Raw genomic sequence first — 27,449 nt, forward strand, 5'->3', positions numbered from 1 at the left:
ATTCAAAAGTGTGTCTACCAAGACAAACACCAGTCATCCACAAAATAAGCAAACAAAAGTTATTTTTATTTCAGTTTGTTAAAACAGTTAGAAGAAGAACTTGTGGCAAGAAGACACTGCTAAAAAAAAAAAAAAGACAGTGTGCTACCAAATAAAAGGAATGAAAAACCAGAGATTTCAGATGTGCTGTGCTGAGTCACTCAGCCGTGTCCAACTCTTTGAGATCCCATGGACTGTAGCCTGTCAGGCTCCTCTGTTCATGGGATTTCCCAGGCAAGAATGCTGGAGGGGGTTGCCATTTCCAACTCCAGGAGATCTTTCCAACCCAGGGATCGAACCCACATCTCCTATATTGCAAGTGGATTCTTAACTACAGGGCTATGTGGGAAGCCCTTAGATTTCAGATAAACTAAATCAAATAAGCACGAGTTTCCTCCAAATAATTAGAAAATTCCAACTGGCAATCATAAGAGTTGGTAATCTCCAGACTGCCAGAGAACACAAATTCAATTTCTCTGTATCACTGATGTTATTCTGTGAGTTGAACAGAAGGCTTTATGATAACGAGATCCCACTGGGCAGTGTTTAAGATATAGCTGCCTCACAATTAATTTTATGAATACATCCAGTAAATCTCTTTATTGTAATGGGCCAATATGTTACGCAATAACTGCATCTCAATGACAAAGACTTAATATTCAGATGTTTGATCTCTATTGAAAGTGCAAGTGTTAGTTACTCAGTCGTGTCCGACTCTTTGCAACCTAAGGACAGTAGCCCACCAGGCTCCTCTGTCCATGGGATTCTCCAGGCAAGAATACTGGAGTGGGGAGCCATTCCCTCCTCCAGGGGATCTTCCCGACCCAGGGATCGAACCCAGATCTCCTGCAGCGCAGGCAGATTCTTTACTGTCTGAGCCACTGGGGAAGTTTCAATCTCTATTAATGTTACAAAATTTGAAAGAAGGAAACCTTTAGGTACTCACAGTGTGCCAGATGCTTTATATTCTGAGTCACCGGCAGGGCAGTGATCTCCCTATTAGCATAATGAAAAAAGGCATGATTTCTCCCTCCTCTGAACATCCCTAGTACTTCCTGTCTCTAGCACACATCTGGCACACTGCTTTTGAAGTCGTAAACTTTCCACATGCACCTGGCTATTCGGTGCGTATCCCTTAAGGGCAAGCAACACCCTCTACTTATTGGAATCTTCCAAACAATACCTCACAAGTAGGAGATGCTTTTTCAACATTAATGGACTGTTGTTAATTAGCTGAGTAATGCCACCAACATATCCTTCCTTCAAAAACACCTTTGCAGCAGAGCTACCTGCTCCATACTCCAGAGGGCCAATACTTTTCTGAAAATTCTCTGAAAAATTAAAATGAAGCAAACAAGGTCCACTGAAAATAACCAGGTTCTAAGTAAGTCGTGTTAGATAAAAGGAATAAATTTCCTTTAAATGAATCCTAACTCTAATCAAAGATTGTCAAATCTCTAGGTTATAGAAGAACCGTCCTCCTGTGCTTAGTCGCTCAGCTGTTGTCTGACTCTTTGAAACCCCATGGACTATAACCTGCTAAGCTCCTCTATCTACCCACTGAATTTTCCAGGCAAGAATACTGGAGTGAGTTGCCATTTCCTACTCCAGGGGATAAAAGAATGGGGTGGGTCCTAACCTTGTTTTAAGTTCCTGCCTCTGGATTGGAAAACGACAGCAGCAAAACCAAAGCATCACCATCTACCCTCACTCTTTCTCTGTGCTCCTGACTTTCCTTACTCAATCAGCAGCCACCTAACCTCTAGACCTTTCAAAAGGTTCCCATGGCTCCTGGTCTTCAGCAATTCAACTGTATAATGGCCCTCAAACTTTAACATGCATCAGAACATCCTTAAAGATTTGCTAAAACACAAAAGGCGGGCCTCCACCCAGAGGATTTCCTGTTTGGTGGGTCTAGGGTGAGCCTAAGTATCTGCATATTTAACAAGGCTTCAGGTGACACGGGTGTTACCCCTCCAGGGAATCCACTTTGAGAACTTTGACTATCCTCAAATCCTCCCCTATTTCTGTTACGATTTTTGTGCTTAATTAACTGTTTTTGTTGTTCAGTCCCTCAGTTATGTCTGACTCTTTGCTACCCCATGGACCATAGGACGCCAAGCTTCCCTGTCCTACAATATTCCCCAGAGCTTACTCATACTCATGTCCATCAAGTTGGTATGCTGTCCAACCATCTCATTCTCTATCACCCTCTTCTCCTCCTGCCCTGAATCCTTCCCAGCATCAGGGTCTTTTCCAGTGAGTCACCTCTTCGCATCAGGTGGCCAAAGTATTGGAGCTTCAGCTTCAACATCAGTCCTTCCAATGAATATTCAGGACTGATTTCCTTTAGGATTGACTCATTGGATCTCCTTGCAGTCCAAGGGACTCTCAGGAGTCTTCTCCAACACCACATTTCAAAAGCATCAATTCTTCAGTGCTCAGGTTTCTTTATAGTCCCAACTCTCACATCCATACATGACTACTGGAAAAATCATAGCTTTGACTACACACACCTTTGTCAGCAAAATAACGTCTCTGCTTTTTAATATACTGTTAGGTTGGTCATAGCTTTTCTTTCAAGGAGAAACCATCTTTTAATTCCATGGCTGCAGTCACCATGTGAGGTGATTTTGGAGCCCAAGAAAATAAAGTCTGTCACTGTTTTCATTGTTTCTCCATCTATTTGCCATGAAGTGATGGGACTGGATGACATGATCTTTGCTTTTTGAATGTTGAGTTTTAACCCAGCTTTTTCACTCTCCTCTTTCACTTTCATCAAAAGGCTTTTTAGTTCCTCTTCACTTTCTGCCATAAGGGTGGTGTCATCTGCATATCTGAGGTTATTGATATTTCTCCCAGCAATCTTGATTCCAGCTTGTGCTTCATCCAGCCCAGCATTTCACATGATGTCCTCTGCATATAAGTTAAATAAGCAAGGTGACAACATACAGCCTTGACGTACTCCTTTCTGAATTGCAACCAGTCTGTTGTTCCATGTCCAGTTCTAACTATTGCTTCTTGACCTGCACACAGATTTCTCAGGATGCAGGTCAGGTGGTCTGGTATTCCCATCTCTTAAAGAATTTTCCACAATTTGCCTAGATCCACACAAAGGGTATGGCATAGTCAATGATGCAGAAGTTGATGTTTTTCTGGAGTTCACTTGCTTTTTCTATCATCCAACGGATTTTGGCAATTTGATCTCTGGTTCCTTTGCCTTTTGTAAATCCAGCTTGAACATCTGGAAGTTCTTGGCTCATGTACTGCTGAAGACTTGCTTGGAGAATTTTGAACATTACTTTGCTAGCATATAAGATGAGTGCAACTATGCAGTAGTTTGAGCATTCTTTGGCATTGCCTTTCTTTGGGACTGGAATGAAAACTGACCTTTCCCAGTCCTGTGGCCACTGCTGAATTTTCCAAATTTGCTGGCATATTGAGTGCAGCACTTTCACAGCATCATCTTTTAGGATTTGAAATAGCTCAGCTGGAATTCCATTACCTCCACTAGCTTTGTTTGCAGTGATGCTTCCTAAGGCCCACTTGACTTTGCATTCCAGGATGTCTGGCTCTAGGTGAGTGGTCACACCATATTGGTTATCTGGCTCATTGAGATCTTTTTCATATAGTTCTTCTGTGTATTCTTGCCAGCTCCTCTTAATAACTTCTGCTTCTGTTAGGTCCATACCATTTCTTTCCTTTATTGTGCTCATCTTTGCATGAAATGTTCCCTTGGTATCTCTAATTTTCTCGAAGAGATCTCTAGTCTTTCCCATTCTATTGCTTTCCTCTATTTCTTTGCACTGATCACTTAGGAAGGCTTTCTTATCTCTCCTTGCTATTCCTTGGAACTCTGCACTCAGATGGGTAAATCTTTACTTTTCTCCTTTACCTTTCGCTTCTCTTCTTTTCTCAGCTACTTGTAAGGCTTCCTCAGACAACCATTTTGCCTTTCTGCATTTCCTTTACTTGGGGATGGTTTTGATCACCATCTCTTGTACAGTGTTATGAACCTCTAGCCATAGTGCTTCAGGCACTCTATCAGAGCTAATCCCTCGAATTTATTTGTCACTGCCACAGTATAATGTAAGGGATTTCATTTAGGTCATACCTGAATGGCCTATTTCTTTCAATTTAAGTCTGAATTTTGCAATAAGGAGTTCATGATCTGAGCCACAGTCAGCTTCCAGTTTTGTTTCTGCTGATTGTATAGAGTTTTTCCATCTTAAGCTGCAAAGAACATCATCAATCTGATTTTGGTATTGACCATCTGGATGTCCATGTGTAGAGTTATCACTTGTGTTGTTGGAAGAGGGTGTTTGCTATGACCAGTGTGTTCTCCCAGCAAAATTCTGTTGGCCTTTTCCACCACTTAATTTTATACTCCAAGGCTTAACTTGCCTGTTACTCCAGCTATCTCTTGACTTCCTAATTTTGCATTCCAGTCCCATGTAATGAAAAGAACATCTCTTTTTGGTGTTAATTCTAGAAGGTCTTGTAGGTCTTCACAGAACCATTTAACTTCAGATCAATTAATTAAAATAGATTTTAAAGTTGAATTCTTTCTTTTTTTTTTTCCATTTATTTTTATTAGTTGGAGGCTAATTACTTTACAATATTGTAGTGGTTTTTGCCATACATTGACATGAATCAGCCATGGATTTACATGTATCCCCATTCCAATCCCCCCTCCCACCTCCCTCTCCACCCGATCCCTCTGGGTCTTCCCAGTGCATCAGCCCTGACCACTTGTCTCATGCATCCAACCTGCGCTGGTCATCTGTTTCACCCTTGATAATATACATGTTTCGATGCTGTTCTCTTGAAACATCCCACCCTCGCCTTCTCCCACAGAGTCCAAAAGTCTGTTCTATACATCTGTGTCTCTTTTTCTGTCTTGCATATAGGGTTATCGTTACCATCTTTCTAAATTCCATATATATGTGTTAGTATACTGTATTGGTCTTTATCTTTCTGGCTTACTTCACTCTGTATAATGGGCTCCAGCTTCATCCATCTCATTAGGACTGATTCAAATGAATTCTTTTTAATGGCTGAGTAATATTCCATGGTGTATATGTACCACAGCTTCCTTATCCATTTGTCTGCTGATGGGCATCTAGGTTGCTTCCATGTCCTGGCTATTATAAACAGTGCTGCAATGAATACTGGGGTGCACGTGTCTCTTTCAGATCTGGTTTCCTCGGTGTGTATGCCCAGAAGTGGGATTGCTGAGTCATATGGCAGTTCTATTTCCAGTTTTTTAAGAAATCTCCACACTGTTCTCCATAGCGGCTGTACTAGTTTGCATTCCCACCAACAGTGTAAGAGGGTTCCCTTTTCTCCACACCTTCTCCAGCATTTATTGCTTGTAGACTTTTGGATAGCAGCCATCCTGACTGGCGTGTAATGGTACCTCACTGAGGTTTTGATTTGCATTTCTCTGATAATGAGTGATGTGGAGCATCTTTTCATGTGTTTGTTAGCCATCTGTATGTCTTCTTTGGAGAAATGTCTGTTTAGTTCTTTGGCCCATTTTTTGATTGGGTCATTTATTTTTCTGGAATTGAGCTGCAGGAGTTGCAGAATTCTTCCTTTAGATGAAGTTTAGATGAAGTTTGGTTTCTTTATCTATTATTCTAAACTAGAGTTGGACATAAGGTATAAATGGCAAACACCATCTTCGTGTGGAGCTTTTCAGCACAGTATCAAATGGTTTTGAAGAAATAAACGGTGATTCACTCTGTAAATTTTCTAGTTCCAAAATGTCACACAACCATTTGCACCAGGTAACCACCTCATCAGGCAGCATCATACTAGTTATTCAGTTTTCATTATTCCGGGGATGCACATATAATTCTTCCTGCCAGGAATGTTTTTCCCTCCCTCTTGCCTGGTTAACTTTTCTTTTCTCAGGTCTAAGCTCAGGGGTGACTTTTACAGGGAAGTCTTCTTTTGCTTCCTCTTCACCAGGTCAAAACCTCCTACTCTAGGCTCTCATAGTCAACTGACTTCCCTCCCTGGTAGTCCTTGTCATGATTGCATTTTTCACATTTGTTTATATAAGTATTTTATTAACAGGTATTTTCCACACTGGACTGTAAGTTCTAGAGAGATAGGCAAGATTTTCAGTTTTAATCACTATGATATTTTCAGTGCTTAGCATACAGAAGATGTTCCAGTGAAAGCAGAGAAGATCTGAGCTTTTTCAGTCCTAAGAGAGATAAAAGAAAGCACTGCTTTCTACAGTCTGCCACAGTAGCTGCTTTTCTGCGACCCTACACAAACACACACACACACACACACACACTTACCTTTTCTGAATAGTTCTTGGAGGCTTTCGGCACTTTGATTTAATACAGCCCATATTTCTTCCTCCTGCAGTGGTCCACCCCGAACTTCCAGGGCCTCAGCTAGTGACACGTGCATATTACCTACAAAACAAAGGTAACAGATGGTCTACACATCAGCCACTTCACTGCACTTGCAGTAGTGAAAGTTCTCTATCGGTAATGAGTCTATGAAGTCCCTGTCCATCTAAGTTCTCAATATGGCCTTCAGTATATATACTACATAGTCCTGTGGCTTCAAGTAGTAGACAGAAAGGAGTTAGAGGAAAAGAACTCTCAAAACAACCGTATGCCCTAGCCCAAAACAGTCAACTTCAGAGACAGACCTGAAGAATGGTCATAATGGTGTTAACAGGAAGAACAAAATCTGACTCCATGTTGGATCTGTTTCTTTAACTTTAACCTTTGCTTTTTGTTATGTTTGTTACTATAATCACTAGAAGGATGTTGTCTATAGCTAAAAGCATACACAATGGCCTGCCTCGAGGAGTCCCGCCCCTCTGACTGAATGTTAAACTAAAGTGCCTTTGTTCAGTTCACAGGGAGACATTCTGACCCTGCCCACCTGTAAAAGGCTGCAGAAAATAAATTAACACATATCCTCTCTGATGCTGGCCAACCCAGGAGATATTTTGCAAGAATTATGGCTTTCTAATTTTACTTCCTCACCTCCTCCCCCTTTCTTATAAAAGAAACTGGCAACCAGACCCTGATAAGATGGTACTGGAGGACGCCAGTTTGCCATCTTTTCAGACACCTGGCTTCCTGAATAAAGTCGCTATTTCTCCTCTCCTGATTTACTGGCCTGACATGTGGCAAGCAGACCAAGCCTGATTTGGTGACAGTGGTGACTACTTCATGTGAGAAGAGAGACTCAAAGTACCAGAGACACTAAAAGTACAAACGATTAAATCAAAGTAACCAGACTGGAGTTCCAGGTTTCATTCTATCCATCCCAGGTAAAAAGAATAGAGAGGAGACCCAACAACCATGGTGGAAAAAGTCATAAATCAGATGGACAAATTTTTTTTCATTCACTGATTTCTATATTTCTAAAAATATGCTACAATTTTGCACTAAATAAACTTAAATATTTCTAGATTCAGCTTTTGCTGCCAACATACCATTTGCCCCTGGGAAAGTCATTTTACATCTAAACTTCAGTTTTCCATATGTGACATGGGAATAATAAAAAAACAGTAACAATAATGCCATTTTGAAGTGGCTGTGGCAAGCAAAGAAGCTAGGCCTGTAATCACGCTTTGTAATCTAAAACACTATAGAAGTTGAATTAACAGAAAATCAGAAAGGTGCCTCTGTTGTGACATTTTTGTAAGGTCAGTTTTTTTTAAAGCATTCAATGTGTAGGCAATATACTGATGAAACAAGACTTTCCATGGAACTCAATAATCCTTTCTTTCACTTTGGAAGAGGGAAATGCAGCTAGTCAAAATCTTCCTTTATGAGTTTTCCTAAATTAACTTTCCTTGAAAAGAAAATTGCTCTTTGTAATGATCACTGAGATTTCTACACTAACCAAACTAAATTAAGAATAATGTATATCTATTGATAGGCAGAAGCAGTGGGTTTGGAAAAGAAACTAGAAGGAGTAGAAAATGTTAAATACTTATTTTCTGTAATTATATCCTTCATTAAACTTTAAGAGACGTTTTAAAAATAAACATCTTTTTCTGATAAAAGTTGACTTTGTTTACTCAGCTATCAATAAAACCTAATATTTTCTTTTAATTTACATTTATGATACTTTAACCCAGATGGAAAAACATCAACTACAGTTCTATATACATGAGGCCAGCTTTGTCCTATTACTTTCCTTTTCACATGTTTACTATAGCATTTAATTCTTAGAGTCTGCCTTGAGGGGTGTCCACTTAAATGAGCAATGTGGTGGTTAAAGGGAAGATGTAAAACAATGCTTTGAAAAATTCACAGGGGTTTTATCCAGCTTAAACAAGAAAGGGATCATTTATTCAGATCCCCTCCCCTCCAACTCTTAAAGTTTCTCATGTACTTTATTATATGATAGCACAGTAATGGCACAGTTATTGAATTAAAAAAATTGAAGCTTCATTCCTTTCTAAAAGGTATCTGAATAATCTTCTACATAAAACATTATACTAAATTGGAAATTTCAACAGAAGATAACTATTAGCCGTCAGATACCAATGTGACTTGTGAGAAAGACTAGTCTATGGAACTAGCAAAGTTCCAAAGCAATATGAATGAGAACCAGTTAGATAGCTCTAAAGGCTACACACAGGGTATAAACAGTAGGAAGAAAATTGCATGAAGAGAATTTCTTTGAAGACAGCTGTACTGATTCTCATGCCTCTTCCAGAGGGAGGGGGTGAGAAGGGGCCTTTTGGTGTTTGGTATGTGTTCCCTGGAGGTAGGGAGGACACCATAGACTTGAGCTTGACACTTGAGGAATCTGAAGGCTTAGGCGATCACTCTGAGACAGCAGTCAGAGGGAGCAGAGGGCACACAGGAGAGCTGGGGGAGGAGGCAAGCTCTACTGGGAGCGCGCAACTCTGTTATTGGCCGGGTAGGGGAGGGAAGGCTCCTCTGTCCATGGGATTCTCCAGGCAAGAGTACTGGAGTGAGTTGTCATGCCCTCCTCCAGGGGATCTTCCCCACCCAGGGATGGAACCCGTGTCCCCTGCATTGGCAGGTGGATTCTTGACCACGGAGCCACCTGGGAAGCTTAGAGATAGGTTTTTAAAAAATATTTTTTATTGTAAAAAGTCACCTAATATAAAACATACTAATTTAACCATATCTAAATGTACAGTTCATTGGAGAAGGAAATGGCAACCCACTCCAGTATTCTTGCCTGGAGAATTCCTGGGACAGCGGAGCCTGGTGGGCTGCTGTCTAAGGGGTCACACAGAGTTGGACACGACTGAAGCGACTTAGCAGCAGCAGCAGCTGTACAGTTCAGGGGCACCAGGTACATTCACGTTGTTGTGCAACTCTCACATCAACCATCTCCGAATTTTTCACCTTCCTAAACTGAAACTCTGTCCCCATTAAACACTAACTCCTCATTCTCCCTTCTAACTCCCTCTCCCAAATCCTGGCATCTACCAACGTACTTTCTGACTGTATGAATTTAACTATTCTAGGTATAAAGAAATTGGTTTTTAAAATAAAATTTTCCCATAAATAAGAACAAGAAAAATTAAAAGTAACTATCAGACAACAGAATTTTTTCTGTCTACAAAAATTATACCTTTATTGCTTGATTTAGTGAGGTCTGATTTATGTTATTAATCTTCTTTAAATTTTTAAAATTTTAAAATTTGCCTATTTAGTGTAAGAGCTATATGTATCTCTGGTGGGAATTTGTTAGTCCACCAAAACATAGAAGGAATATATGTCTTTGGACTTAATATTATCTAGCTAACACAAGAGATTAGACACTTTAAATGTATTAACTTTGCTAGAAAAGAGGTTTACTGTTTTAAAAAACTGCCTCAACCCTCTAATCACCCAGTCTCAAGATAACGTAATGTTAAAGTGGTTTTCTAAAATTCAAACAAATAACATATAACTATAGCTTATAAATTGTCTACCATCACCAAGTTTGGCAACTGCATATCATCATCATTTCTCTCTCTGTTATTTTTATTCACCTTTACTATAGCTCTCCACATCAGTTGCTCTGAAAGGAAAGAGAAGAAAGGGAATGAAAGAGACGCAGAAGTGGAAGAGGGATGCAACAAAAAGGAAGTAGAGAAAAAAGAAATATTAAGAGGGGAAAAGTTATGAACATTCTAAAGAGTTTATTACTTTAATTGCTTCCTTTGGACACATTATGTGACAACTTGGGGTGCAGATAAATGACTGGCATTATTTTACTATCAAAAAGGTCTTGCTTTACAATACACATAAGCATAAAATTCACTTTCCTATCCTTGAAAGTGGTAGGCTACATGAGAACCACATTGTTGGAAAGACTATCAAATAAATAATCAGAATTATCATTATGTTTTTGGTTAACATAGGTATTATTGTCATGACCTTAATATTGTGCCCACAGAGTTGGATAAAGCCACAAAAAGATTCTAATGATGTCATTTTAATCCTGAAGGATTTGTGGCACTCAGCAAATAGGAAACATATAAAAGCATATAAACATTCCAAAAAGAATGAAACAGTAAACAGATTTGAATCCACTCAAGTGATATGACAACTTGTCTGGGGATTGACTGATGAACTAGGACCATTTAAATAGATTCTAAAGAAACAGAACTATAAGAGTACATTACCCAGAGACAAATGAAAACAAAAGCTCAACAGTCCAAAACTTATGGGATGCAGCAAAAGCAGTTCTAAGAGGGAAGTTAACAGCAATACAATCTTACCTCAAGAAACAAGAAAAATCTCAAGTAAACAACCTAACCTCACACCAAAAACAACTAGATAACAAAGAACAAACAAAACTTAGGCAATTAGTAGAAGGAAGGAAATCATAAAGATGAGAACAGAAATAAATGAAATAGAGACAAAGAAAACATTCACAAAAATCAATGAAACTAAAAGCTGGTTCTTTGAAAAGATAAAATTGATGAACCTTCAAGAAAAAAGGGAGAGGACCCAAATCAGTAAAATTAGAAATGAAAAAGAAGTTACAACTGACTACACAGAAACACCAAGGATCATAAGAGACTACTATGAACAACTGTATGCCAGTAAAACAGCCAACCTGGAAGAAATGGACAAATTCTTAGAGAGGGATAGTCTCCATATTGAACCAGGAAGAAATAAAAAATATGAACAGACCAATCACAAGCACTGAAATGAAACCATGACTAAAAACCTTCCAACAAAGTCTGGAACCTGACGGCTTCACAGGTGAATTTTATCAAACATTTAGAGACGAGTTAACACTTACTATGAAACTGTTTCAGAAAGTTGCAGAGGAAGGAAAACTTCCAAACTCATTTTATGATGCCACCATCACCCTGATATCAAAACCAGAGAAAATACCACAAAAGAAGAAAATTACAGGCCAATATCACTGATGAACATAGATGCAAAAATCCTCAACAAAACATTAGCAATTTGCATCCAATGATACATTAAAAAGATCATATACCATGATCAAGTAGGATTCATCCCAGGGATGCAAGGATTTTTCAACATCTGCAAATCAATCAGTATGATACACTACATTGACAAATTGAAGAATAAAAACCATACAATCATCTCAATAGATGCAGAAAAAGCTTTTGACAAAATTTGACACCATTTATGATTAAAACTCTCTAGAAAGTAGGCATAGAGGGTACATACCTCAACACATAAAGGCCATAAATGACAAACCCACAACTAGATCATACTAATGGTGAAAAGCTGAAAGCACTCCCATTAAGATCAGGAACAAGATTAGAATGTCCACTCTTACCAGTTTTATTCAAAATAGTTGTGGAAGTCCTAGGCACAGGGAATCAGAGAAGAAAAAGAAGTAAAGGGAACCCAAACTGGAAAAGAAGTTAAATTGCCGCTGCAGATGACGTGTTACTATACATAGAAGATCCTAAAGATGCTACCAGAAAACTACTAGAACTCATCAATGAATCTGGTAAAGTTAATACACAGAAATCTGTTGCATTCCTATACACTAACAATCAAAAATCAGAAAGAGACATTTAAGAAGCAATCCTATTTACCACTGCATTAAAAAGAGTAAAATACCTAAGAATAAACTTACCAAAGAAGACAGAAGACATGTATTCCAAAAACTATAAGATGCTGATGAAAGAAATTGAAGAAGACATAAACAGATGGAAAGATATACCATGTTCATGGATTGGATGAATCAATATGGTCAAAATGACTATACTACCCAAGGCAATCTACAGATTCAGTGCAATCCCGATCAAATTTCCAATGACATTTTTCACAGAACTAGAACAAAAAAAATCTCAACACTTATATGGAGACACAAAGGACAGTGAATAGCCAAAGCAATCTCCAAAAAGAATAACAGAGCTGGAGGAATCAGGCTCCCTAACTTCACACTGTACTACAAAGCCACAGTCATCAAAACAGTATGGTACCAGCACAAAAACAAAAATATAGATCAATTGAATAGGATAGAAAATCCATAAATAAGCCCAAGCACCTACAGTCAGTTTATCTATGACAAAGGAGGCAAGACTACTCAATGTTGGAAAGACAGTCTCTTCAACAAACTTTGCTGGGCAAGGTAAACAGCCACAAGTAAAAGAAAATGAAATTAGACCATTTCTTAACTCCATACACAAAAATAAGCTCAAAATGGATTAAAGACCTAAGTGTGAGACCAGACACTATAAAACTCCTAGAGGAAAACATAGGCATAACACTCTATGATGTAAATCACAGCAACATCTTTTTCAATCCATCTCCCAGAATAATGGAAATAAAAGCAAATACGAACAAACAGGACCTATTTAAACCCAAAAGGTTTTGTACAGCAAAAGAAACAATAAACAAAATGAAAAGACAACCCACAGATTGGGAGAAAATATTTGCAAAGGATGCGACTGATAAGGGATTAGTTTCCAAAATTTACAAACAGTTTGACACTTAATAGCATCAAACAAACAATCCACTCAGGTGGCAGAGGAGAAGGATGTGTGCTCATCTCCTGCGAAAGCACCAAAATTGCAACTACCTATCAACCAACCATTGAAAGGAGGACACAGGAACCCACCAAAAAAAGATACCCCATGTCCAAAGACAAAGAAGAAGCTGCAGAAAAATGGTAGGAGAGGTGCAATCATGATAAAATCAAATTTCATACCCATCAGGTGGGTGACCCACAAACTGCACAATAATACAAAAAATGGGCAGAAGATATGAATAAACATTTCTCCAAAGAGGATATACAGATGGCCAATAGGCACATGAAAAGCTGTTCCACATAACGAGTTATTAGAGAAATGCAAATCAAGACTACAATGAGATATCACCTCACAACAATCAGAATGAAATGAAAGTGAAAGTCACTCAGTCATGTCCAGCTCTTTGTGACTCCAGGGGCTATACTGTCCATGAAACTCTCCAGGCCAGAACACTGGAGTGGGTAGCCGTTCCCTTCTTCAGGGGATCTTCCCAACCCAGGGATTGAACCCAGGTCTCCCAAACTGCAGGTGGATTCTTTACCAGCTGAGCCATGAGGGAAATCCACAAGTAACAAATGCTGGAGTGGTGTGGAGAGAAGGGAACCCTCCTACACTATTGATGGGAATGTAAATTAGTACAGCCACTATGGAGAACAGTACAGAAGTTTTTTATTTTTTATTTTTTTTGTGTTTGCAAAGTTTTATTTTAAAGGATCAAAAATAAATATTGCACATACACATGAGAAAAAAATCTATTGATATTTATGTCCTTCAATGCACACTTTCAGTACATGGCACCTTCATCTTCTTTATTTAGAAAATAAACTGTTATTGGTCCATAACTGGTGTGCACAGTCTCTGTGACTCTAGCAAATAACCAGGAGCCAAGTCCATATAATAAAGTTGGAATACCGAGGTTGACGACCTTCAGCGCCGTGAAGAACAGGTCCTGCCTGGCCAAGTCCTGCCAGGGAGCCTTGGAGCAGTGGTACTTGATGAAGGGGAAGCAGCCGGTGCGCAGGAGTGGTAGTTGGCGCCCTGCACGGGCCAGTTGAAGTGCGAGAGGCCGAACTGGTCGTTCCGGACTGCGCTGTAGGGCACGCAGAAGGAGGTCCAGTGAGGCAGGCGCCGCTGCAGCAGGTGCCGCGTCAGCACCTCCGAGGCTCGGGGCTTCGGGCGGGAGGCGGCGCCCGCGGCCCAGGGCCGGCACAGCAGCAGACGAAGCATAGCCTCGTGGGCCCTCCGTAGGGCCTCCATGACCGGCCTCGCCCGCGCCCCCCGCCCCTCGGCCGCCTTACGGGCGCGCGCCCCTGGGGGCAGGGCCAAAGGGCACGCGCGCGCCCGCTCTCCGAGGCTAGTAGCGGGACGCCCAATGGGCGCCGTGCGAGTGCGCAAGCGCCCCCGGGGCGCGGCAGCCCAGAGGTTCTTTAAAAAACTAAAAATTGAGCTACCATATGACCATGAAATTCTACTCCTGGGCATACATCCAGAGAAGAACATGATCTGAAAGGATACTTGCACCCCAATGATCACTGCAGCACTGTTTACAATAGCCAAGACATGGAAGCAACCTAAATGTTCATCAACAGAGGAATGGATAAAGATGTAGTCCATATATACAGTGGAATATTACTCAGCCATTAAAAAGAAGGGAATAATGCCATTGGCAGCAACATGGATGGACCTAGAGAGTGTCATATTGAGTGCAGTAAGTCAGACAAAGGAGGAGAAATACCATATGACATCCTTTATATGCAGACTCTAAAAAGAAATGATATAAATGAACTTACTTAAAAACAGAAAGAGACTCACAAATTTAGAAAACGAAGTTATGGTTGCTGGGGGGAAGGGATAATTAGGGACTCTGGGAAGGTCATGTACACACTGCTATATTTAAAATGGATAACCAACAAAGACCTATTCTAGAGCACATGGAACTTTCCTCAACCTTATGTGCCAGCCTGGAGATGGGAGGGGAGTTTGGGGGAGAACGGATACATGTATATGTTCGGCTGAGTCCCTTTGCCGTTCACCTGAAACTACCACAACATTGTTAGTTGGCTATACTCCAATATAAAATAAAAAGTTCAAAGTTTGGGGTAAGAAAAAAAAGAAACAGGACTGTCAGAGTACCTGTTTCAAGAACAAAGCAACTATAAAACAAAGGTCTGTGTGTGCCACTAGTTTGGAGCACAGAGACACTCATCGTTGTGTCTAAGGACTAGCTAAGGTCATTAAGAAATCACAGCGAGTTGAGAAAGCAATCCCCAAAGTTACAAACATCTTTAATTCAGGAAATTTTACAATGAATTTCATAAAATTTTAAGAGAAGAAAGCCCATATATTAGTATCTGTACATATTTGATATTTTAGCTGTTTATCTTGTTTAAGAAAAATAGGTCAGAATAACAGATTTGTTTGTGATTCCAATTTAAATAATGTAACTGAGAAAATAAGTTCAGGCTTATATAAAATACCACAAATACCACTGGAACATAAAAAAAAAACCTTAAATCTTAGCATATTTACAAGTTTCCATTCATTAGAGACTTCTTTAAGTACTCAAGAAGAATTTTTTTTGGGGGGAGGTGGTCAGTCAGACAACTGAAATACTTTTAGAAGTCAAAATTTTTTAAATAAAATTTTCGGGGATTGAATCCATGCCCTCTGCAGTGGAAGCTCCAAGTCTTAACCTCTGGACAACCAGGGAAGTCTCTAGAAGCCAATTTTTAACTGTATGAATGCAGTTTAAAACAACCGAGGCATTTTAATGAGTTAAGTTTGAAAATAGTATTAGATACTCAATCAAAAGTTCCCCTAAAAGTGACTACTAATCTTTTCTACAAGTAAAATAAAATAACTGACCTTAGAAACTTAACAACTAGGTTTCAGAATTTGTAATTCAATAAGAATATTCATTTAAAAATAATTTTCAATAAGCTTGGCTATATACAGTATGTATTTTTTTTTTAAGTTAGCAGAAAAATCATTGTGATTCTGGATCAGGAAAATTTTTCTTAGATACATCAAAATTATAATTAAAAAATTGTCATGAGTTTGAACTTCCCTGGTAGCACAGTGGATAAAAAGAGTCTGCCTGCCAACACAGGGGACAGGAGTTCAATCCCTAATCCACATCCGCATCTACTGAAGCCCATGCTCCTAGAGCCTGTGCTGTACAAGAAGACAACTCCAATGAGAAGCCCATGCACCACTGACTAGAGAGTAGCCCTTGCTCTCCACAGCTAAAGAAAGCCTGCAGCAATGAAGACCCAGCTCAGCCAAAAACACATAAATAAAAAATAAATATAGCAGCATGTACATGTTGCTCTCAGGCAAGAGTTTAAAAAAAAAAATGTTAACACTTCCTCAAAATGAAAACTTCTGCTCTTTGAATATAATTGTTCAAAGAATAAAAAGAAAAGTCACAAATTAAAGGAAAACATTTACAGATCACATAATTGATAAAAGATTTATAACCCAGAATATATAAACTATCAAAATAAAATAGGAAAACAAAAAATGCAAATTTTTTACATCAAATTCACAAAAGATTTGGACAGGCGTTTCACTGAAGAAAGAAAATACATGGATGGCAAATGAGCACAAAAAGATGCTCAACTTCAATAGTCATTAGGAAAATTAAAATTAAAACAATGAGCTACTGCCACACAGCTATCAGAATGACTAAAACAAAAACAACTGACCATACAACTGACCATACTAAGTGTAGCCAAGGATGGGAGAAACTGGAACTCACACACTACTCATGCAAATGTAAAATGGTACCATTGGGAAAACTAACAGTTTCATAAAAAGTTTAATATAAGCCTACTTACTATATGATCCAGCCATCCCACTCCTAAGTATTTACCCCAAAGAAATGAAAGCTTATATCTACACAAAGAGAACAGTTCTCAAAACTTTCTGAGGTGCTCTTCCCAGGTTATAATCCTCAAATTCGTCTTAAAACATTCAATTTCCTTAAAAAAATAAAAATAAAAGATTATATACAAATGTTTATAACAGCTTTATTTGTAACAGCCAAAAACTGGAAACAAGCAACTGTCAACAAGTGCATGGATAAATTGATCTTAGTACATTCTCACAATGGAATATTAATCAGCAATAAGAGGAATGAACTAGTATTGACGCATGCAACAACATGAATCTCAGCATAATTATACTGAGTAAAGGAAGCTAGATTAAGAAAAAAAAAGAAAGAGAGAGTATGTGCTTTATAATTACACTTGTACAAAATTATAGAAAGTGACAACTATAGTTATGACAAATAGCTCAGTTGCCTAAGGATGGCATTGCCCCATGAAGAGGCAGGTGGGAGTGACTACAAGCAAGCGTGAGATAACATTTGGGGATAATGGATACATTCCCTATCCTGACTGTGATGATGGTTTACAGGTAAGTGCACACATAAGTAAAAAAACTCAGCAAACTGTACACAGTACGTATAGTCTATTATATGTCAGTTATGCCTCAATAAAGCTGTTAAAAAGAGAAAGCAAGCTAAACCTGACCAAAGCCAGGACAGCATTCCTTTTCTTTGTCCTGGGAAGCTAACTGCATTTTTTTCCCCCAGAAGAAACCAAGCCCCGACAACAAGCAACACATGCTTTAAAAAGAAAAAAATTTTTTTTTCTAAAACAGGTCCTGGGTCACACAGCAGGATGTGAGTGGCAGGCCAGAGAGTAAAAGTTTCATCTGCCACTCCCCATCACTTGCCTTACCACCCTCTCCCTCACAACTGTCTTCCATAAAACAGGTCCCTGGTGCCAAAATGTTTGGGGACTGCTATTCTAAAAGTTAGGAAGCCCTGGTGGCTCAGATATGCAGAAGATCCGGGTTCAATCCCTGGGTCGGGAAGATCCCCTGCGGAAGGAATCTTAAAGTTAATTTCTCCCATTAAAATAAAATCTGTTAGACAAATCAAAATCCACGGCTAGGCTAAATCTAAGATTTTCCCTGCCTTAAAACAGCCAAAGCATATCTAAGATGCTGTGTAGCTTATATTATTCACACTAGAATATAACACAATAAGTTTGTAAAAACCTTTATTCAAGATAGCAAGCTCTTGTTATTATCTCAACTTCTAATTTCCTAAAGCATTTAGACCTGAAAGTATAATTATGAAAATTATAGGCCATTTGAAATAATGTGAAATTATTTCTACCTTTTATCTGTCAATCCCCAAAAAAATGGTCAACACCAAGCCAGATGTACACAAAGTAGAAACAACAAAAGCACAACTAGATCTCTCAAAGACTTAAAGCTAATCTCCCTAATTAAAAAAAAACAAACCAGAATATTTCTCTTCCATTAGAGCATATGTACAGACCAAATAGTAGAGAAAAATGTTACTGCCCAGTGTAATTAGAAAAAGACTAAGAAAAAATTGAGATTTTAAGGAGAAAAAGAGATAAATGTCAGTGAAGTTTTCATTGGACATTGCCTCAAGGTAGAAAACAGCATGTGTCTAAACATTTTTATTGATGTTAGAGGAAAGCTTAATATTTGTCAACTTTTCCATTATACTTTTCCAGTGAGAGAAGAGAAACTAAAACAAACACACGTCTAAATTGCCTTTCTGGGCCTCTGGCTCAAGTCAACTACTTATCTAAATAGAAATCATATATGCCTATTCCCTGTTTTTCAAAGGACAGCTTCAAAAAACCAAAAGAAAAATTCTGGAACTCTTTCATCTCTCTGGATCATTTAAATCTAGGAGAAAAGTAAATTGAGGAGAAAAATCTCTCACATGTGTTATACTTTTTCTCACCAACTGGGGTGTACCAACAGAAAACAATGTAATGGCAGAACTTTAGTTTTGAAGTTTGGTTTTTCTACATCACCTCTCCTCTCCACCCACCGACTTTCGTTATGATCACTGCTTTAGAATACCTACTGGTTGGTCGTCTTCAGGAAATGCAGACTTCGGGGCTTCCCTGGTAGCTCAGTGGTCAAGAATCTGCCTGCCAATGCAGGAGACAAGGGTTCCATCCTTGATGGGGGAAGATCCCACATGCCAAGAGCAACTAAGCTCGTGCATCACAACTATTGAGCTGTGCTCTAGAGCCCAGGAGCCGCGACCCCTGAGCCCAAGTGCTGCTACTGAAGCCTGAGCACCTAGAGCCCATGCTCTGCAACAAGAGAAGCCACAGCGATGAGAAGCCTGCTCTCTGCAACGAGTGAAAAGCCTGAGCAATGGCAAAGACCCAGCACAGCCAACATAAATAAATAAATAATTTTTAGAAAAAAGAAATGTAGACTTCAAATGCCTCAGGATAAACAGCCAGGAAAGGAAACAAATACGACAAGGCACAAAAGTCCAAGGGAAAAAATTCCTATTTGCTTTTCATATTGTAATAAACAAATCAATGCTGCAGGCAGAATTCAGAGATTGTCCTCAACATTCTTTTCACGTTGTGCATTGCCTATGGGGAGGTACAAGACCAGGAGCTGGGAGTGGCCTCCAGGGGCTGATGGGATACTCCAGCCAACAACCAGCAAGACAAGGGTCCTAGGATCACAAGAAACTGAATTCTACCACCAACCAGTGAATGTGTCATGGGACTGTGAGTCTCAGATGATACCATATTCCCAAGCTGACACTCTGATTTCAATCTGGTGAAACCCTGAAAAAGGGAACAGGATCATGTGTACCCAGAATCCTGACAAACAGGAAGTGCAAGGTAATAAGTGTGAGCTAAATTTGTAGCAACTGAAAGTGGGATTCCACTATGAATGAAAGTGTTGGTCGCTTAATTGTGTCCAACTCTGCAACCCCGTGGACTGTAGCCCGCCAGGCTCTTCTGTCCATGGGATTCTCCAAGCAAGAATACTGGAGTGGGTAGCCATTCCCTTCTCCAGGGGATCTTCTCTACCCAGGTCTCCTGTGTTGCAGGCAGATTTTTTAGAATCTGAGTCACCAGGGGACCCTGGGATTCCACTACAACAGCAACTAAAAATGGAGGAGAGGCTTTGGAACTGTAGTGAGCAGAAGCTGGAAGAATTTTGAGAAAGTCTGATTTGCCTCAAATAGATTTTTAATAGATGACTGGACTTCAACCTGAATATTGTTGGTGAGGGCTCAGAAAGAAACAAGGAACACGTTATTAGAAACTGGAAGGGGAATCCTTATTACATAGTGGCAGAAATCTTATGACATTGTGTCCTACAGTTATATGGAAAGCAGAACCTCCAAGTGGCAAAACTGGACATATGATACGAAGGAGATTTCCAAGAGAAGTGTCAAATATGCTGTCTGGTTTACTCTTGCTCTTTACAGTAAAATGCAAGGAGAGAGAGAGAGAAATAGAGGAAAGTCCTGTTAAAGAGGAAGCAATCAGGACTGAAAGCACCCAGCCTTTCCAGATAGCAAAAGATGCCAAAAACCAGAAATGGTTGCCAAAAACACAATAGACAAAAAATGACCTTCTGCTAAAATTTCAGAAAGGTCAAAAAGTCAGAGGATTCAGTCACAGAGAGGGCCCTGTCAAGATTTTAAGGGTCTCTGGTAAGCTTTAGAGTTTTCCCTTAGCCATCTCAGGAGGAGGCAAAAACAGAAAAAGGATTATTTTGAAAAGAAAAAAAATAAAAATTCACAGGTGTAACTTCTGTCTAATGTAGTGAATCCCTGTGAAATCCACATAAAACCCAAAGTTCCTGAGAAAATGGTTTCAGCATAAACACTGCCAGGTTGGACTAAAAGAAAGAATATAAAATGGAAGGAGGCTGTTGGATGCAACCTCAGTTCTACTGCCAGGACAAAAGCTGGTTGAAAGAAACCACTCAGCTGCAAATATACACTACCGTCCTAGAAAAAGGAAGACTGATTCAGAAGGCAGAATTGAAACTCAGAGGGCAGAGTTGAGAGCCTTGAAGGATTATTCCCAGGCTTTGAAACCCAAACAAACAAAAAAAAGCCAATCTGCCCATCTGAATCTCAGAGCTGTTATGGACAGTGGGACAGTGATGGACAAAGACTCCATTTTGACCTTCCATCCTGCTGTTCTCCCTTCTGGACCAGAATGTCTGCAATAGTTATCCCAGGTGTGTCCCACCATTTTATGCTGGGAATATTTGGAACAGTCTCTTCAGTTTCATAGTTTTACAGATTCACGGATAAGGGACACACAGGAGCCTCATCTACACCTAATGTGGATGATTTAGATGAGCCTTTGGGCTTGGAGCTGATGTTTTAATAGGATAAGAACTCTGGGAACCAGGGGTATATATATGATATGAAGTCACTCAGTTGTGTCCAACTCTTTGTGACCCCCACGGATTGTAGCCTACCAGGTTCCTCCGTCCATGGGATTTTCCAGGCAATAATACTGGAGTGGATTGCCATTTCCTTCTCCAGGAGATCTTCCCGACCCAGGGATTGAACCCGGGTCTCCCGCATTGTAGGCAGACACTTTACCCTCTGAGCCACCAGGGAAGCTCGGGAACCAGGGGAGGGAGTGTATTTTGCTTGTGAGTGAGTGTATGGGCTCAGAGGCAAAACTATGGTAGGCAGAATTATGATATAGCTCCTTAAATTCCTGCCCCCTTGGTATACCTTGGCATATATCTTAGTGTATATAATCATCCTTTGCATATGGATGGGTCCAATAAGTATCAAGGGATAGCAGCCCACCTGACTCAGTTGTGATATAGAACAGTGGTCCCCAACCTTTTTGGCATCAGGGACCAGTTTCCTGGGAGACAATTTTTCCACAGACAGGTTTGGGGGGATGGTTCTGGGATGATTCGAGCATATTACATTTATTGTGCACTTTATTTCTATTATTATAACATCAGGTCCACCTCAGATCATCAGGCATTAGATTCTAGAGGTTGGGGACCGCTGATATAGAAGACTCTGTTGGAGCAAACCAGAAAGGAATTCAAAGACAGGGAGCTTTCCCTTGCTCACCCTGATGAAGCCAACAATCATGCCATCAACTGCCCATAGAGGGGACCACATGGCAAGGAGTCGATGGTTAGACCACTCAGCCGAAAGCAGACCTCAGCTGACAGCCAGCAAGAAAATGATAAATTTAGACCTTACAGCTGCAGGGAATTGAGTCCTATCAAATAACTAGAGAGCTCAGAAGAAGACCTCCAAGCCTCAGGTCTTCAGATATTCCTTCTTTAGATATTCCAGCCTGGTGTGACCTTGAGCAGAGGACCCAGCTAACCTGCACCTGTGTTCCTGACCCACAGGAACTCAAGATAATAAATGTGTTGTCTGCGGTTCCCTGGTGGCTCAGTGGTAAAGTATCTGCTTGCCCATGCAGAAGACACAGGTTTGAGCCTTGATCTTGGAAGATCCCACATGACTCAGAGCAACGAAGCTCCTGAGCCACAACTACTGAGCCCATATGCTGTAAATACTGATGCCTGTGCGCCCTAGAGGTCATGATCCACAACAAGAGAGGAGCCCCCACTTGCTGCAATCAGAGAAAAGTCCTCATAGCAGTGAAGACCCAAGCACAGCCAAAGATAAATAAATAAAATTAGACTATAAATAAATGTGCTGTTTGAAGCTACTAACTCTAGGGTAATTTGTTATACGATAGAAACAACAGAAAACAAATACAACCAGGGTACAGATGTTGAAGAAAATATAAAAAAGTAAGTCCCCTTATTATACTTCTAAAGTTTTCAGGATAATGCTTTCAGACCATTAAAGTGGATCTTATAAGAGAGGGAACATGCTGAGTAAATTAAGCTTGTCTTTCTAGACATCAAGGTTTATACAAACCTGTTACTTCATGCTTTAATTGACAAAGCAATGTGCACTGAGGTGCCTTTATCATACACTGTTTGGGAGATAATGTTAGGTGATCCAGAAAAGTGGACCAAAGCTCACCAGACTCAGAAGTGAATGACTAATATAAGCAAGACAAATGCACTATTTGTTTATTAAAGTTTATTAAACTTTATAAAAGTTTATTAAAGAGGCTCTTGCTATATAAGAGTTTATTAAAGAGGCTCTTGCTATAATATTTTCCTGACTTTCTACTAGTTAGCATTCTCAAGATCAGGAAATACTTCTACAGTTACAATCTAAATGAGCAGCAGCGAGAAGTCAGCTATTAGAGGTGTTAGAAGGCAGAAGGCAACAAACTCTACCTAATTGGCAAACAATAGGTTGGCCAAAAAGTTCTCTTGGGTTTTCCCCTACGATCTTATGGAAAATCCAAACAACCTCAATATTAAAAGTTGAACACTGAAGGAGAAAGTGATGTTTGTCTTCTCCTCCTGACCTTTCTTACAAATCTATCCAAATCTACTGAAACTAAAAATCGGGAGGTAAATCTATACTGCAGTATGAAATAAAGCAGTAGATGTCATTCTGTATTAACATGGACAAATCAACTTTGACTCTAGATAAAAACAAATGAAACAAGAGTAAGCCCAAATAACTACACAAGTCACAGATGAAGCATAATAAACCTACGCACGCTCCAGTAATTACAAAAGTAATTTCAACTTGATGTTTGGAGACAGTCAAAATTCTATTCAAATTGCTCCATCCTAAAAGGGATTTTGACATTACCAATTTCCATTTTGAAACATTTAAAAAATTGAAATGTGGTATATAAAACATCTAATTACCTAAAACAATAAATTCAATAAATCTAAAAACCAAATCTAAAATACTAAGCAACGACACAAGAGATATTCATATTGAGTACTGCTGTTTATTATGCCATTTTTATTTTATCTAATATCATTGTGACAACTAGATGAGATTATTGTTTGTAACTGAAATAATGACATGACTTAAAAATACTTATCAACCCAATCCCATGTGGTTTATACTATTCTTTTATTTTGTGGCAATCCAACTAACTCCATAAAGATGTGTTTCTCAAGGTGTAGTTTCCATATTTAATTTTTATTTTAATTAACTATACAGTGCTCTTGTGCAACTGTCATAAAAAAGGATCACTAATATGCAAATGCAGTGGAGCCTTTTTCACAGGAGAAGATAAAGGAATTCATGCTTATAGACAAATAATGGTAAAATCATTTTGGGTAAATTATTCAAATTGAATACTAATGTGTTACAGGTTAGAATAACCTAGAATAATGCACTCCCCTCTACAAGTCACTTGTCAAAATTCTGAGTTTAATTTCAGATTACATCACACCATCTCTTTTAACACTAATCAATGCCACTCAACATCAAAATTAATTTTAACTCATATAATCTCCATCTACTCTCATAAAGCTAGAAGTGTTCTCTACATCCAGTTTTTATTGAAGAATGCATCTGCTGCCAAGACTTCACCTAATCACCTCAGGGCAGATTATTCTTAAATCTGTCTCCAGCCTTAAGAAAGCCCTGTTTCAAAGTCTAGATTTTTAAATTTAACTATGTACTGTACTTTTTTTTTTTGGCCTGGGTACTCTTGTATCAAATTCAATACATTTAGGGAGTCCCCTGGTGACCTGGTAGTTATTCTTTCACTGCCATGGACCAGGTTCAATCCCTGGTCAGGGAACTGAGATGCTGCAAATGGAGTGGCCAAAAAACCCTAAAATAAAATAATCTTTTCCTCCAAATCAGCCAATCTCATTATTCCAAGCAGATTAAGACTAGCAGTATTCCTCTAGCTAGCAGGCTCCAAGTCTCTCTCGACTTTTTTTTTCTCTCTTTCACCTTTGTCTCCTCACTAAGAACTGCTGCTTATTCATTCTCAATCTCTCTCAAATTAATCTTTCTTTCAAGTCTCATAAAGTGGAGGAAGGCAGCTGAAGAAGATACAAGAGTTAGAGTTAAGATCTTCCAGGCAAAGGAACACCTTGTAAACCTGAAAACAGATAAGAAACAGAGGTGGTGTTCAAATTCTGTAGATTATCTAGAGAATGGGGAAGCGAGACATGAGGCAACAGCAGTGAGTAGGAGCCAGATCACGGAAGGCACTGTGTGGTTTGGCTAAGCAGCTTGAATTTTATACTGCAACCTATGAAGAGGCAACGGCAAATATCAGGACTAGGTGTAAAGTGACAAAATTTGAATTCTCAAAGGATCATTTTAATTAGAGAGTGGAACCAACAGAGGTCTTGAACTATAGGTTGGGAAATGGTTAATATGTAAATGATAGACAAAATCATGAGTTTGGATAAAGTCACCCAGGAAGAGGGACTTCAAGAAAAAGAGGCAAGTACAGAGACCTGGAAGGCACTAGCATTTAAAAACTATAGGAGGGAAAAGAGCTCGCAAACGTACCTGTAAAAGAAACGGCTAGAGAAATAAGAAGAGAATCAAAAGATGATTATGTTAGGGAGGATGAAAGAGAAGTCTCAAACAGGAGCTTGGCAGAATGCAGGATTAAGAATGTGAAGTTTTGTGCCATGTTGTCTGGATTCAGATCACTGGTTCTGTAACTTTTGGCAAATTAATTATTTCTAGGCTCACTTTTCTTTTTTTTTTAAGTTAATTTTTATTGAACTATAGCTGCTTTGCAATGTTGCGTTAGTTCTACCATACAGCAAAGTAAATCAGCTATGTGTATACATAGATCTCCTCTTTTTGGGATTTCCTTCCCATTGAGGTCGCCACAGAGCCTTCAGTCGGGTTTCCTGTGCCATACTGGAGGTTCTCATTAGTTATCTATTTTATATACAGTATCAATAGTATATATATGTCAATCCCGATCTCCAAATTCCTCCCCTCCCTTCCCCGCTTGGTATCCATACATTGATTCTCTAGGTCTCTGTTTCTCATTCTGCTTTGCAAATAAGATCAATTTTCTTCTTAAAGCAAGTTATAAACAATTCCTATCTTAAGGGAAATTGGCCTAGAGTTAAATGAGAAACATAAGGCTCAGGACCTAGTATGCAGCATTAATAACTGCCCTTCATCATTGTCCTTCTCAAACCACATAGGAAAGTCATGCAATGTGAGAACATACATATTTGGCTCTCTGGATGTCATAAGTAACTTTATCTTAAGAAGTTTTAGTCCAGTAGGATAGGAAGCAATTGATGCTGAATTTTAAATGTAGTCAAATTTCTAGAAACTTGGTTGGTGACAGAAGTAAAGTTAGGATGATAAATTTGAAGGTGAGGATGGATGTTTGCTCTGACTTTAAATTATAAGGGACCCTGTGTATATGCTGAGGGAAGAACCAGTCAAGAGGCTGAAGATATATATAAGAGGAGGTGCGTAAGTAGTAGGCAAGGTCACAAAGGAACTGATTATCCTTTAGATGTTTCATCAGGTCCATCGAAGTCAAACGGAAAGTAGCATGTGAGCAGACAGATAAAGCTTTAACTCACAGTTCCAATAACTCCTATGATCATCCTGAAATTAATCAATTTTAAAAGAGGAGCAATTAGTGTTAGGCTTTCCTGATGAATCAAAGATCAGCCAGTTGAGTACTTCCTTGTCAAGCTAATCCTAGATTTCTAGCAATTAGAGCTCTTTAACTAACTAATGACAAAGGGCTATTTTAGGTGAGACCCTTTCAGTGTAGAAAATTAGCAAATCAAATCAAAGCGACTGCAGGAGTTGCAGTCTCTGAATATAGGATCACACATCACATCATAACGTGAATAGGGGTCCCCAGGTGTCTCTTCCATGGTTATCCCTGGAGTCAGAAGTCAGCTTCTCAATAAACTAGTGAATACCACAAAAAAGAAACAGACATACAGATACAGAGAATAAACTCATGGCTACCAATGGGGCAAGGGAAGGGGGAGGGGACATGACAAGGTTAGGAGATTAAGAGGTACAAACTACCATGCACAAAATAAATAAGCTACAAGGATATACCACACAACACAGGGACTAGAGCCAATAGTTTGGAATACGACTTTTGGAAACTGTGAACCACTATGGTTGTACACCTGAAACCTGTAAAATACTGTATATCAACAAACCTCAATTTTTAAAAAAAAGCTAGAAGACAGTCAAATACATTGGGAGAGAATGAGATGATCCATCAACTAGATTATGTAACCACTCATTCATTCATTTATTTAAACATTTATTAAAACTATTATGTGCTATTCATTGGTAGGTGCTGTATTTTTATTCATTAAATCAACAAATATTTATTGAGTCCCCTCTATAAGCCAGATATTCTTTTAGACACTAAAGAAACAGCAGTGAATACAACAGACAAAAACATCAAGTCCCATGGAGTTAGAATATTAATATTAGGGGAGAGACAATAAGTAAACAGAAAAGCATATAGCTATAAAAGTTATAGAGGAAAGTAACTCCACAAGAATGGCTAATGCATACCAGCAAGGTTAAAGAGTACATTTTATGAAATGGTTTATCCAAGAACACACAGTAAATTACTGACTCTGTTTAAAAAAAAAAAATACATATATCAACTCAAATCTCAAATGTTACATATTCATAAGAATTTTGGTTATACTCATAAGAACTATGAGT

At 39.1% G+C, this 27,449-nt stretch overlaps 2 protein-coding genes across 10 annotated transcripts in view; both read right to left on the bottom strand.

Annotated features, from left to right (window-relative positions):
* PTPN13 (protein tyrosine phosphatase non-receptor type 13) overlaps nt 1–27,449 on the bottom strand; it is a 212,479-nt gene that overhangs the window by 157,331 nt on the left and 27,699 nt on the right. For all 9 annotated transcript variants that reach the window (XM_061145598.1, XM_061145595.1, XM_061145601.1 and 6 more), the window contains one exon: nt 6,357–6,476. In XM_061145598.1, coding sequence (XP_061001581.1) covers nt 6,357–6,471 — 115 coding nt within the window. In that variant the 5' untranslated portion in view covers nt 6,472–6,476. Of the gene's footprint in view, nt 1–6,356; nt 6,477–27,449 lie in introns of those variants that run through there.
* Nucleotides 13,780–14,284, bottom strand: LOC133058728 (uncharacterized protein C15orf61 homolog). The gene is given in 2 exon segments (XM_061145602.1): nt 13,780–14,050; nt 14,053–14,284. Coding segments are annotated over 2 exon segments (471 nt in total). The 3' UTR covers nt 13,780–13,811.

Source organism: Dama dama, chromosome 6 (genome assembly GCF_033118175.1).
Source record: "Dama dama isolate Ldn47 chromosome 6, ASM3311817v1, whole genome shotgun sequence".
NCBI classification, from domain to species: Eukaryota; Metazoa; Chordata; class Mammalia; order Artiodactyla; family Cervidae; genus Dama; species Dama dama.